The 12768-nt window shown below is 45.7% G+C and overlaps 2 protein-coding genes across 2 annotated transcripts in view; one reads left to right on the forward strand and one right to left on the reverse strand.

Annotated features, from left to right (window-relative positions):
* Window positions 1-5585, reverse strand: part of LRTM1 (leucine rich repeats and transmembrane domains 1) — a 7177-nt gene extending 1592 nt beyond the window's left edge. Inside the window, exons 1-2 of the mRNA XM_034659989.1 lie at window positions 5577-5585; window positions 4083-4698 (exon numbers count right to left, since the gene is read on the reverse strand). Of these exons, the coding sequence (XP_034515880.1) occupies window positions 4083-4698; window positions 5577-5585 (625 nt within the window). The remainder of the gene's footprint in view (window positions 1-4082; window positions 4699-5576) is intronic.
* The window catches only part of CACNA2D3 (calcium voltage-gated channel auxiliary subunit alpha2delta 3), a 488288-nt gene that overhangs the window by 358277 nt on the left and 117243 nt on the right, over window positions 1-12768 (forward strand). The window lies entirely within an intron of this gene.

Genomic DNA, 12768 nt, shown 5'->3' on the forward strand with positions numbered 1-12768 from the left:
GGCCACTGCTTGAAACTGAATTGCCGACTGCTAGAGTCACTTGGGCCCCTTCCGGCTTCTTCAGTGATTTCCTGGAGGCAAGAGCCCCAACCCTAAAGCAAAAAGGCAACAGAGGAATTTCCTCCTTTCCTGAGCTGACATGCAGGAGGCTAGAGAGGCAGGGTGGCCTCTCCTGATGGGCCCTAGGTATCCTTGGGCTATGCTGAGATGAAGGATCCCTGACTCAGAGACCATCTCGTGCTTCCGCCCAGGAATGTGTTATAAGGCAGAAGGCCAGAGAAACCAAAATGAAGTGTGGGGCTTTGAGAAGAAGTGGTGATATTGAACCTGGCCAGAGAACACTGAGACACCCCCCAGGGGAAGAAGGGCTGCCTGCTGTGGGCCCAGCAATTCTGGAGGCTGACTCATTCCTAGACTGAGGTGGTTCACCCAGTCACTCCAGGCTTAAGCACTATCTTCTCCAGTTTCAAGCTTCCTGCTGATCAGTATTGGGGGGGAGGCATGGCCTTGGGACCCACCGCACCGAGGAAATACACAGGCTAGAGCCAGGGGCACAGCTGGAAGTCAGGGGCTGTGGTCACCAAGAGCTCCATGGCCACCTTGTGCAGCTGTGTCCTCAGGATTCACCTCCCAGCCTTCCACCACCATCTCCTCAGCCATGAGCCCAGGAGGCAAATCTGCTGATGACAGCTTGTGGGTCCCCCTCCCTTCTGTATCCATGGAAGCAGTCCCACCTTGCCGAGCCCTCATTATCCCTCATCTGGCCCCTGGTAGGTCTTTACCAGTGTCTTGGAAGAAACTGGATTCAAATCTTGAGTCTGTTACTTAGCTGTGTAACCCTAAGCAAGTTACTTGACCATTCTTTGCCTTTGCTTGCTCATCTGGAAAGTGGGACGTGGGGGTAATAATTAAAAGTCATCTCACAAGATCGCTCTTCGGTTCAGCGGGTGAAGTAGGTCAAGTATTTAGCACAGCGCCTAGCTACTAAGGTTCCATACAGTTAGCTTGTGACATGAAGATGATTTGTTTACTCTCGAATGGAGAGAGCGCAATACTAATGACAAAATCTCTGTGCATGCTTTTGTAAAGGAGACATTTAGTAGGTATTCATCAAAGCACATTTGTTGGCTCTTGGGCCCGCAGGAAGGCAAAATTTCCCCAGTCTTTGTGGTCAGGTTGAGGACTGAGCTGTGGCCCATGGAACCAATGAATGCCACTTTCAGGCCACAAAACCCCCTGCTTAATCCTCCATGTGATCTATTCCCACTTGGTGGTGATCTTAGAGGCCACGTGGTAAAGTGGCAGCATTAGAAGCTGGAAGGAGCTTATGTCCCTGAATGACTGTGTGGGACCCAGCCCTAACCCCCAGTTCCCTCGAGTCTAACACGAGTGAGCAACCGACTTTTATTGTGCCCATCACGGACAGGGGTGTCATATCAACCAGTCTGTCCTGACTAATACCTTACTATTTGTATTTATTTATGTATCCTTTAAAAAAAATAAGGTCTTGACCAATTTTTGCCTTCCTCAGTATATATTATTCCTCAGGGAGTCTGAGAACCAGAATGGGCCTTTCTCGGGCTTCCCTGCCAGGTTCCACCTGGTGCTACTGAGACCCGGCAGAGGGTGGGGGTGGGGACTCTAATTTGTCCAAAGGTCACCAGTGAGTTTGTGGCAGAGTAGGGGAACTATCTCCTATCTCCGATCTCCTATCCGGTGTTGCTTCTAGTGTCCTGGACCTGGAAACTATCTTTTGTCAAGATGTTCTTCAATGAAAGCTGTTTCTGCGATGGTTTGGCTTATGTTTAGCATTTAGTCAGAACACAATAGCTAAGACCCTTCACCTCTAGGTGTGACAAGTTTTATTTGCAATGTCCTACAAGAATGATTTTTGCCACAGTCTATGCCCCCTGTTGTAGGTCAACTTGAGGACTAGTTGGCTAGGGATAGGCTATTTGTTATATATCGTTGATAGGGATTCTTAACTCAGTATTGTATATCTGAACTCACGTTGTGCTCTCTCCCTCTTCCTTCTGTGTAACTGCTACAACCATCCAGGTTCTACTGACTCCCTAGGTCATATCTGTAGCTCTAAGATCTTCTGAGTGAGAGGTCCAAACACACAGCCACCAACTCAGCAGCACCCCTCGGATATGTAATGGGCACCACGAACTTGACTTGCCCCAGATTCAACTCTCGATATACCACCTCCTTCCCCCATGTACTTGCCCACTTGCCAAAGAATGCAGGACCAAGACCCCACCTCCCAGTCTGCCCCTTATCAACCCTTGGCGTCCCTATGTATGTGGTTAATCCTGCAGGACCAAACAGAATTTCCCATTATAGACTCTTTTCTTTTTTCCTTCATTTCCCATTCCAATCCATTAGCAATTTCTATTAGTTCAGTATTCCAGATACATCCCCAAAGTTGATCATTTCTCATGACCCTGGCCTGGGCTACCATCTTCTCTTCCCTGGGTGACTGAAATCACTTTCTTCCCTCATCCCCTTGCTGCTGCTTCTGCAGCCTATGGTCTGCTCTCCCTCAAGTCACCAGAGTCACCTTTTGAAATGTAATTAGATCCTGTTCCCTTGACTAAAATTCTTCATGAGATTTCCATTTCATCTAAAATAAAATCCAAATGACTCAGCCTGCTCTGCACGCTCCTACATGACCTGGCCCCTGAGTCCCTGTGTTGCTTGGCTCCGTCTGTTCACTCTATCCCTTCTTCTGGTCTCACCATTCTGCGTGCCTCTTTCTGCCTTTCAGTCAAGCCAAGCTTAGTCCCCTGTCAGGCCCTTTGCCATTTCTCTCCTTTCCCCCAATTATCTCATGGCTCATTTCTCCTCCTTGTTCAGGGGCTGCTCACCCATGTCACCTCCCTGTCCTTCCTGTCTGGAGTGGAGCTCCCGTCCTGTCGCTGTCTCCCCTCATGCCGCCTCCTTGCATCCTTAGCACCAAGTGTTGTCTGAACTTGCATATCGATTGGCTCTCTTATTTAACGTCTGTTTCTGCTACCAGAGTGTAACCTCCATGATGGTAGAGATTGTCTTGTTCACCTTTTCTAATTGTCTAGAAAAGCTCCCGGCTCATAAGTGGCATTCAAGCACAGGAATGAACGAATCATGCTTGAAAATTAAGAGGAAAGAAGAACTGTGATGTAGAGGAAAGAAAGTGGGGCTAAGATCCAACATTCATTCATCCCGTTCTCCTCTGTGCTTCTATTCTGTCATCCTGGGGAGTCACTGACCATCTCTGGGCTGCCATTTCCCATTGATCATAGGCCAGCACGGAGTTAGAAGGGATTGGAAAACTTTTCTATAAAGAGCCAAGTAGTTAATAATTTAAGCTTTGCTATACACGACTATTCAGCTTTGCCCTTGTGGTGCAAAACAGCCAAGGACAGCACATGATAAATCAGCATAGATGTGTTCCAATCAATATTTACAAAAACAGGAGATGGGCTGGATTTGGCTCTTGGGCTGTAGTTTGGTGACCCCTGGGTGATTTCCAGAACGCTTATCTTTAATATTCTGGATTCTTTTGCTTTGATTTTTATCAACTGGTTAAAGAAATAGTAAGCAACTTTAGAGAGGGGTCCCTGCTGCATCCAATTTCAGTAACAGTGGTACTTGCTACAGCAGAAGGGACAATCTCAGGGAAGCTTAATAGCTATCAAATTGGTAGAAGCATACACAGGGGGAGAAGTCCCAAGGAGAGAGACCCTACTGGATCACACTTGAAAATTAGAATTTTGTGCCACTTCGGAGTCAAGCAATTATTCAGGGGATGAATTTCCCTCCTCCTTAAGGGCCTGCAGCTTTCAGATCAATAAGGCTGTTAATCAAAAAGTAGAAAGTTATCTCCACAAATCGTATTGGTGGATAAATTTAAGTCATGAATTTAAACACCCTGTAATGACTCGTCGCCTCTCTTGCCTGCCATACCCTAAAATGACATCAGTGTGGAAAAGCTTACACGGGCCCCTTGCACACTCCTCAATGTTCCTTCTAATGCAGACAAGAGATGAGGTTCATCCTAGGCTCGTAACACACAGATGGGGACTTCCAAACAGACTGACCTTTATAGATAAATTTCTCCAGCCAGAGTTTAAGACTGAGCAAGTGGCAATTGCACTGCCAGAGGTTGTCCTTGAGAAATAAAAGCCTCACACTGGGCATGGACTCCAAGAGCGCTCGATCAAGCTGCCGAAGCTGGTTTTGTTGAACTGCAAATACGGTCAGGTTCTCCCAAGGCCTCCCCGGGGAGGCAGGAAGGTGGCTTATGTTGTTTGAGGACAAATCAAGCTCCCTCAGCCGTGGGAGGGAGTGGAAAAGTCTGCTTTCCAGGGAATGCAGGGAGTTCTGGGTTAGGTTCAAGACCTCCAAGCGCCGAAGTCCGTGGAAAACCCCGGGGGCCAGATGCGAAAGGGAATTGTTGCGCAAGTTCAGGGTCCTGAGCTGTGGCACTGAACTGAACGCAAACGCGGGAAGCTGGTGTAGCTGGTTATCTTGCAAGTGCAGCGTTAGAGTCTGCGGAGGCAAACCCAAAGGGACTTGGGCCAGGCCCTGCCGGCTGCAGTCTACGGAATGCGAAGATGAGTGACAGCGGCACTTCTCTGGGCAGCCGCCCGCCAGCCGGAGCAGGACGAGCACGCCGGACAGCAGAAGCAGTTCACCTACAAGAACAAAAAGAAACTGAGATGCGAAACCAATTAGTAAGTGGTGTCAGCATGTGTTCCCCTTCGAAATCGCAAGTAATGTGCCTGCCTCAGGGCCAGGGAACACCATCTACAGCCTGTAGGAGAGGGTCTGCCATTCCCCATCCTTCGGAAAGTCGGGCGGCCTGGGTACGTCCCCAGTGGGGTTGACTGCTGCACATTCTGTGCTATTGTCAGAAGCCTGGGAAGAGATACTTTCCCAGTGGCTCCGTAAATGGAAGGGGGGAGACTTAAGGATATCACGTAGGAAGGTGAAAAATATCTTGGGGGAGGGGCGGTCCATGCCTGTTTTAAGTGCCGCAGAGTTATCTGAGGCCTGGAGTTTAGAAAAATGATAGGCCAACCCGATCATCACATTTCTAAAAAGTAGGCTCCAGATCAGTGTTGTCCAATAGAACTTGCTGTGGGGACGGAGATGATCGCACCTGCTGGCCAGTCTGGTAGTCGTTAGCTACATGTGGCTACTGGGCTCTTGAAACGTGACTACTGCAACCAAGGAACTAAATTCTTATTTGCATTTGATTTTAGCTAATTTAAATTTAAATAGCCACATGGTGCTAATGGTTACCATCTTGGATCGCACCGGTTTAAAGTATTCCTACATATAGATGTGCTTCTTTGCGGGTGTAATAATTCTGTGAATGGTGACCATCTCACTTTTTATTCAAGAGATTTTAACAATGCAGGAAAGCATGTAGTCAACACCCATATTCCTATAGCACAGTTCTGTCAATCATTCATAGCTTGTCATATTTTTCATTTTTTTTTAACTTAAAGAAACAAAGCATTACTGATACAGTTGCAGTCCCTTTGGTTAGCCCCCAAGTCATGTTTTCCAACATGAAGCCCCCTCACCCCTACCATTACGGACATATCCTCCTAGGCCTTTAAAAAACCAAAACTTAATAATAACAACAACAGCAAATAGTCATGTAGCACGGGTTTTGAGCCAGGCACCATTATAAGGACATTATAATATTATATTACAGTATATATAACTAATTAATATTACAGATAATTATATATTATTTATAATTAATATAACATTACTATATTATATATTATAATATATTTAAATATATAATTATATAATAATGTTTATTATATATTAATATATTTATTATGATATATAAATATATAATGTTATAATATAAAATATTATATATATATTAATTTAATCCTCATACCCTTGTAAATCTGGTTCTATTACGTCTGCATTATAAAGGTGAGGGAACTGAGGCACAAAGAAGCTAAACCACTTGTCCACGGTCATATAGATAGTGAGTAGTAAAATCATGATTTGAACCCAGTCTTTTTCCAGAGTCTGTCAGGATCCTTACCTGCTGTGCTTTACCACCTGTCAAACTTTTACACACATACACACACAGTACATAATGTTTTATATAGTGTCTTTAAAACTCTACATAAATACAGTCCTTGGCATGTCTCATTTTGCCATTTACTCTGTTCACTCAAAACTGATCTACCCACGTAGATATGGAGAGAGTTCATTCATTCCTTGTAAATACTATAGACCATTCCATGGTGACACCATGCCAATTTAATATTTAGCCACTCCATTGCTGATGGACATTTGAGTTGCTGCAGTTTTCCTTCACTATAAACAATGCTGTAGAGAGATCCTTGTGCAGGGCAGCCTGGCCATGCAGAAATTATGAAGAGGGTCTCCAGAATTAACAGGAACCTCCTTGCAGGGTTCAGAGAGGATGCTGAGTTGACATTTTTTTAGATGCTGCTAGATCATTATCCAGAGTAGCTATATTACTTCCTACTTTTTTCCTGGGACTTGAATTTCAAAATATGGTAACTATGTATGAAGAACATTTTGTGAAATTGATAGAAGAACTCACAAGGCCATGCAATAATATTTAAAACTTAAGATGGTTATCTACTCATAAAGAAAGCTCTCAGAAGAGGTTGTTTGTTCAGTTTGGGCCTTGACTAGGGAATAGACAATGTGGCTGTCCAGTGCACTGGACCCTCGAATTCTCTACTGGTGGGAACAGCACTGAAGGCAACAGGGAAGATATCTGGAGATATCTTCTGAAGATTCTGCTCTGTTTAGTTTACCTCAAGGGATGCGGAACATCACAGTTCCCTTCCTTGTTCCAAAATATAAAAGAGCAAAATCCTTGTTTTCCTTTCTATAATTTTGCAAAAAATCGAAATGACTCCTTTCAAAGGCAATGCACCTTCCTGGCAGAGAAGAGTCAATACCCCCACTTCGGCTGTGGGTCTCAGGCATCAGTTAGTTGCATGAAATCAAATCTTAAACCAGGGAACAAGCTTTCCACAGAATCCACTAATCTATTAATGGCAGGCTTGTCTTTCTGAGCGTGTGGCCAGTTTGCTCATTCTTCCTTGAGTCCCACTCCCCCTGCCTGCCCAAGGGGATGATACATGAACTCCAACTTGAAGTGCTGTATTTTCTATGAAATGGCCCATGGCATGCCAAGGGCATATCCCCTCATGGCTGGGTACATTTGCCCCCATGCCCTTCTTCTGACCCAATGTGGCACAAACATAAATTCCCTCACTAGAGACATTTTTCATATGTTTGGTCTTTAGAGAAAGACAACCTCAAAGTTAAGTTTCCCAAAGATACCTTGTTGAGGGGACCCCATTCCTCTCCCGGATGGAGAACTTTTTCTAAGGCGATAGGGGATTAATCATGGCTCACCTTTCATGGCTGAGTCTCCACAGGCTTCCTCATGGAACCCGTAGCCCACCTTTATTAATCTGCAGATCCACACACTGAGGGCATGGCAAGCTCAGAGACCAGCTTGTCATTCACTTTTTCAGGATCCCCGCTTGTGCTTTCCTTCCATGCAGAACACGGTTGTTGCTTTCAGGGACCACATATTTAAGCAATCCCGCCCCTGTCTCCATCTGGCTGGGATTGTTTTCCGTAAGAGGATCTTTCAATTGTGCCCCCTCTTCTTTCTTAAAGTGTCGGCCTCCCCAAGATCATCCTTGCCTTTCCCATTCAGACGACGAGCCCCAGAAAGAATGTTTGTCAAACCTCAGTGAACAGCTGTAGCATTCAAACATGACCCCGATGGCTCAGCCTTTTTGATTATTTAATCTGCTTGAAGTCCAGGGCACCAAAATGAAATGCGTTCTTAATCCGGTGGTGGTTTCTGAATTCTGTTGACGTATTAACCGTGCTGTGTCAACCCTCGCCGGGCTGGGGGATGCTTGCCGTGGGTCCTCGATCTGGGGGTCTAGCGACAGAGCCAGCAGAGTGTGTAATGTGAGGACAAATTGGCCCGCTGGAGGCTGACACGTTTGCACAGTGCACTTGTTTGGTCATCGAAGGCGTATTCAGCCAACATCCGTAGGGATTAGCTGTGTTGACAGGGTCTTGATGGCCTGAAATTCATAGTCATGGTTTCCTTTAGTGGACATCAGAGGCTCTCCTCCCTGGTGCCACAAATACTTCTCAGCTGCTTCTTTGCTTCCCCCCCTTCTCCGCCCCCCCCCCCGAATTGACCTTTCGGTTCGTGTGACTTTAGAAATACTTCTCCATCCTTCATTGTTTCCCTGATGCTGAGGTCCGGCCCTTTCCTCATTTTTCACATATAAAACAATAAAGCTGCCCCATAAGCATCAGGCATCAATGAACTGTGACTGTTCCCTAATGGAAGCTGTTGGGAACTTTCCCACCAAGGACTGGAGCATTTCTTTGAATGTGCAAATCCCCCGTCATCTGTGGAGGTGGGGTGTCAGTGCCTCAAGGGGCTCCTCGAAGTGTCACCGTGCTCCCGTGCCCAGGGCCACCACAAGGAAGGTAAAAGCCATGCTTTTATTGGGGCAGCGTGAAGGCACGTCTCTGGCCCCGGGTAGCGTAATACAGCAGGGGAGTGTGGAATCTGGAGTCAGAGGGGCCTGGATTTGAACTCAGCTTCACCATTCACCAGCTGGATGTCTCTGGGTGAGAGACTCGCCCCCTGGGATCCTCATAGCTTCATCTCTAACATGGGGATAGTGGTATTTTTTGCCTCACGGTATTGTTCCCAAAATTAAATTAAAGCAAGCGATACATGCCACAGGCCAGAGTGCCTTAATAAATGTTCACCGTTCCCCATGAGAATGGTCACAGGACTCCTATGCTGCTAGCATTCGAAGGGCAGCCTTGACTCGACAGGTAGGAGGAAGTTCCTAGCAAAAGCCTGGGACACCTGGCCCCTCATGCCACCCTGGTGGTACCAGAGGGCCCTTGGGAATGAAGTTGAAGAATCGGATGGTGACTGCCCTTCAGAGCCTGCTCTTTGGAATCGCGGGTCTCCTTTGGCCGTGTCCCTGCCAGCCTCGTGGAACCCAGTATACCCATCCTGCCCCCTTCCTGAAAAATCTGCGTTACCCAGCCCGCTACCTTTTATCCTCTTCTCCAACATTCTATGAGTACTGGGGATACTGTGGAGAAAAGTCAGGTGCAGGTGACAGAGAGCCATTTAAATCTTCATAAGTGCTAAAGGGCTCCTTCCTTCCTCCCTCTCCTCCTTCCTCTCTATTTGCGGGTGCACAGAATTTGATAATAGTCATTCCTTGGTGATATGACGAGCAATAGCCCATATGTAGCTTTCGGTCATCAACGCATCGTAATATAGCGAACACCTATGAACCTAACCCTCGCTCTAAGAACTAGAAAGTTGCCAGTAACTTACATCAACCCAGGTGTCTGTGTCTTTCCCTGGGGTTGGCAAACATTTTTGTGTAAAGGGCCACATAGTAAACATTTTAGACATTGAAGGCCACACAGTCTCTGTCACTACTCAACCCTGATGTTGTAGCACAGAGCCAGCCATAGTCAATCCGTAAACAAATGGACGTGTCCGTGTTCCAATAAAACTTTATCTACAAAACAGGTGGAGGACGGCGTCAGCCCACAGGCCATAGTTTGCAAGGCTTGCTCCATCCCATTCCCTAGTCACCGCTATCATTCTCCTTCTCCGCCACCACCGGTCGCACACTCAGCTAGACACACCCACCAGCCTGTCTGCTCGACTACAAACTGCGCAGCTGGAAAGGATGATGTTTAGGGTGTTCTTGTGTCTAAAACCTTGTCATTCTCATTAGAATGCTTGAGGGGACTTGAAAGAGTCTATACTTACAGACTTAGTGGGTATTGGGCAAAGAGCCTGACTGTCTCTTTGGGTTACAACGGAGCTGTTCAGCTGTGTCTTGGAGGGTCCATCTAGGGTCCAAGTCTCATGGGCTCCAGAGGCCTGGGAAAGATGAATGCATTGACAGCACGGCTGAGCATAGGAGGCCAGGACGGCTACAGAGAAACTTGCAGCCAAAGCCAGGCTGTGTGGCTACCGAGGAAGCCCACTTTCATGCTGTTTATACTCTGAAGTTGGGTGACCTTGGGCAAACCACAGGCTCTCTTCGAGCCTCAGCTTCCTCCTCTGTGGAATGCAGAGAGTAGCTACCTCATATGGCACAAGAAAGAGCGAGTGATATATGTTAAGTGCACAGCACAGGTCTGGCAGAGCAAATAATCAAAACGTGGCATCTCCTATTAGCCCCAAAGAGTCCGGACTGGCTACTCGCACCTAAAATATGCATAACCTGGGAACACGCAGAGAACCCACGCAGCTGATGGGTTCCTGGGAGACATGCCTTACTGCCCAAAGGGGCTTTTTGGTTCTGTTTTGCTCTTGCTGACTCTAACAGGCGATTAAAAGATGGTCAGTGCACGGTTGGAGAAGATGCCTCCCGGACACTGAAGGATTTGGACGCGGAGTCTGATTGATTTATTCCATCTGACCTCAGCCCAGAGAACAAAGGGAGTTTGCTAATGCCTGCAGCACCTTGTCTCTCTCCTTCCCTTGGTGAGCCAGATCTGAGAAGTGGCAAGACAACTGTGCATGCAGAAGGGTAACAGAGATGCCAAATGTCAGGTCAGGCCAAGGGGCTGTAGACGGGAGGAGGCTCCACCGTGAGGGTTCCTGGTACCGACACTTAGTCAAGAGCCCAGGTCAGAACGTTTCCTAATTGGTCTTTTTAACCTTTCACCTTCCTCAAAAAAATAATCAACAATTATTAACATTTAAAATTGAGGATGTTTTGAAATCCAACAAATGTGTATTAGCTCTTTCTCCGAGGTAATATACAACTATTAAAAAAAAATGTTAGAGCTAAATATACTCACCTGGGAGGGTATTCATAATAAATTGTCAGGTTAGATAAAGCAACTTGAATAAGAATATACATTGTGTAATCTTATTTATGTTGCCTAAGGGAGGGGGAGTCAGAGGTGCAGAGCTGGAGGGGTTAACCCTAAAAATGTGCCTTGGTTTGTCTGAAGATGAAATAAGTGGGGAAGGACAGACCTCAAATAATACTGACTGCCCAGAAGACGGAGATAATTTAAAAGGAAAGGAAAATTAACTTCTTCTGTTTATACCTCTGCATATTCAACTTGCTACAGCAAAACATGTTATATCTGTAATTTTAAAAATACAAAGGAGGAGAAGAGCTGACTTTTGTTAAGTAGAAAGTAGAGGTGCATTTCATTTACCAGAATATTTGAGGTGGCTGATGGTTAGTGACTAGGTGAGTTTTATGTGCCAGTATCGCATCCTAGAGTTCCCCTTATCTCACTCCATGAGGATTAGCCCCCAAAGTGATACATGTCTTTCTCTGCCAAGTGATCACCACGTGTGAACAGACTTCATAATTCATGAAATATTTCTCCCAGTTTTAATATCTGCTTTGGTAAAATCATGGCAAATTACTCCCCCATCCCTACCAGCAGGCCCCCATCCAAAGCAGGTGCTGCAGTGATCTGATGCAGCGAAGGCAGCTGGGGCCAAGTGACAGCTGCTGCCCAGTATAGCTCAGAGAAAGACCTTGGCATCGTAAATCCATGCAGAAATTTCATTTGGTTGTGGAGGAAATTTGGCATTTGGAAATATATCCCTAGGGTTGTAGATGACCAAATGGCACCCAAGTATAAAATTTATACAGAGCTATTTAAAAGACCTCAATCTTATTTCCTTCCTTCCTTGTTTCTTTTCTTTTTCTTTTTCTCTTTGGTCTTATAAAACATATAGCGAGTGAGCTAGGAATATATTTTCCAATGGTTATAGTATTATGTATTTAGTGCTTAGAATGGGCCAGATGTTGCTGAGGATTTGTACTGGTTAAATACAAATCCTTAATGTAATGTCACTACTCTAATGAGTAACCATCCAGATTCATTGCTTTTATCACAGTCTAGTTGAGGTTGACAAGCCTCCTTCCATCTTGTCAGTGTGCCTTCCTCTAGTTCATAGAACCCTCTCCCTCAGCTGATGGCGGAAAAAAAGATGAGGGTCAGGCATGGTCCCTGCCTGGAAATGGTACTTATCACTGGGCTTACATTCCATTGGCCAGAATGAAATCACATGACCATATCTAACAGCAAGGGAGGATGGGAAACGTAGTCTAACTGTGTGCCTTGGAAGAAGAGGTATCCTAGAGCATTAGCAATCTCTGCCTCTACACTTTATTTGCATTATCTTGCTTAAAGCTGACAACAACTCACTAGCCTATAAGCTTAAGATGGTTTCTTTTAGTTCATCTCATAGTTTCTGTAATATCATGTAGAATAGTCATTGAATAAATGTTGAATGTTGAAGGAATGCATGAATGACAGACCTGAAGCATAGAAAAGTTAAGTAACTTGCCTAAGGTGTCCAGCATATTTATTGCAAATATGTGGATTGTGAGTCCCCACATTAAGGATAATACTCAGGGAAGTTATAGTTCTATGTATCTCATGTCTTAAGTTATTTTTTTATACAGTCCATTCTGACAGTAAGTTACAAATTCAATTATCTGGAAGCTCTTCCTAACTCAGAAGATAGGAACACAGTTTCCTTTTGAGCCACTCAGTGGAAAATCAAGGCTGTCATAGAATTTCTCTAGTGAGGGGCGCCTGGGTGGCTCAGTCATTTAGCTTCTGCCTTTGGCTCAGGGCATGAGCCCAGGGTCCTGGGATCGAGCCCCACATCAGGCTCCTCCGGTGGAAACCTGC

Source organism: Ailuropoda melanoleuca, chromosome 4, assembly GCF_002007445.2.
Source record: "Ailuropoda melanoleuca isolate Jingjing chromosome 4, ASM200744v2, whole genome shotgun sequence".
NCBI classification, from domain to species: Eukaryota; Metazoa; Chordata; class Mammalia; order Carnivora; family Ursidae; genus Ailuropoda; species Ailuropoda melanoleuca.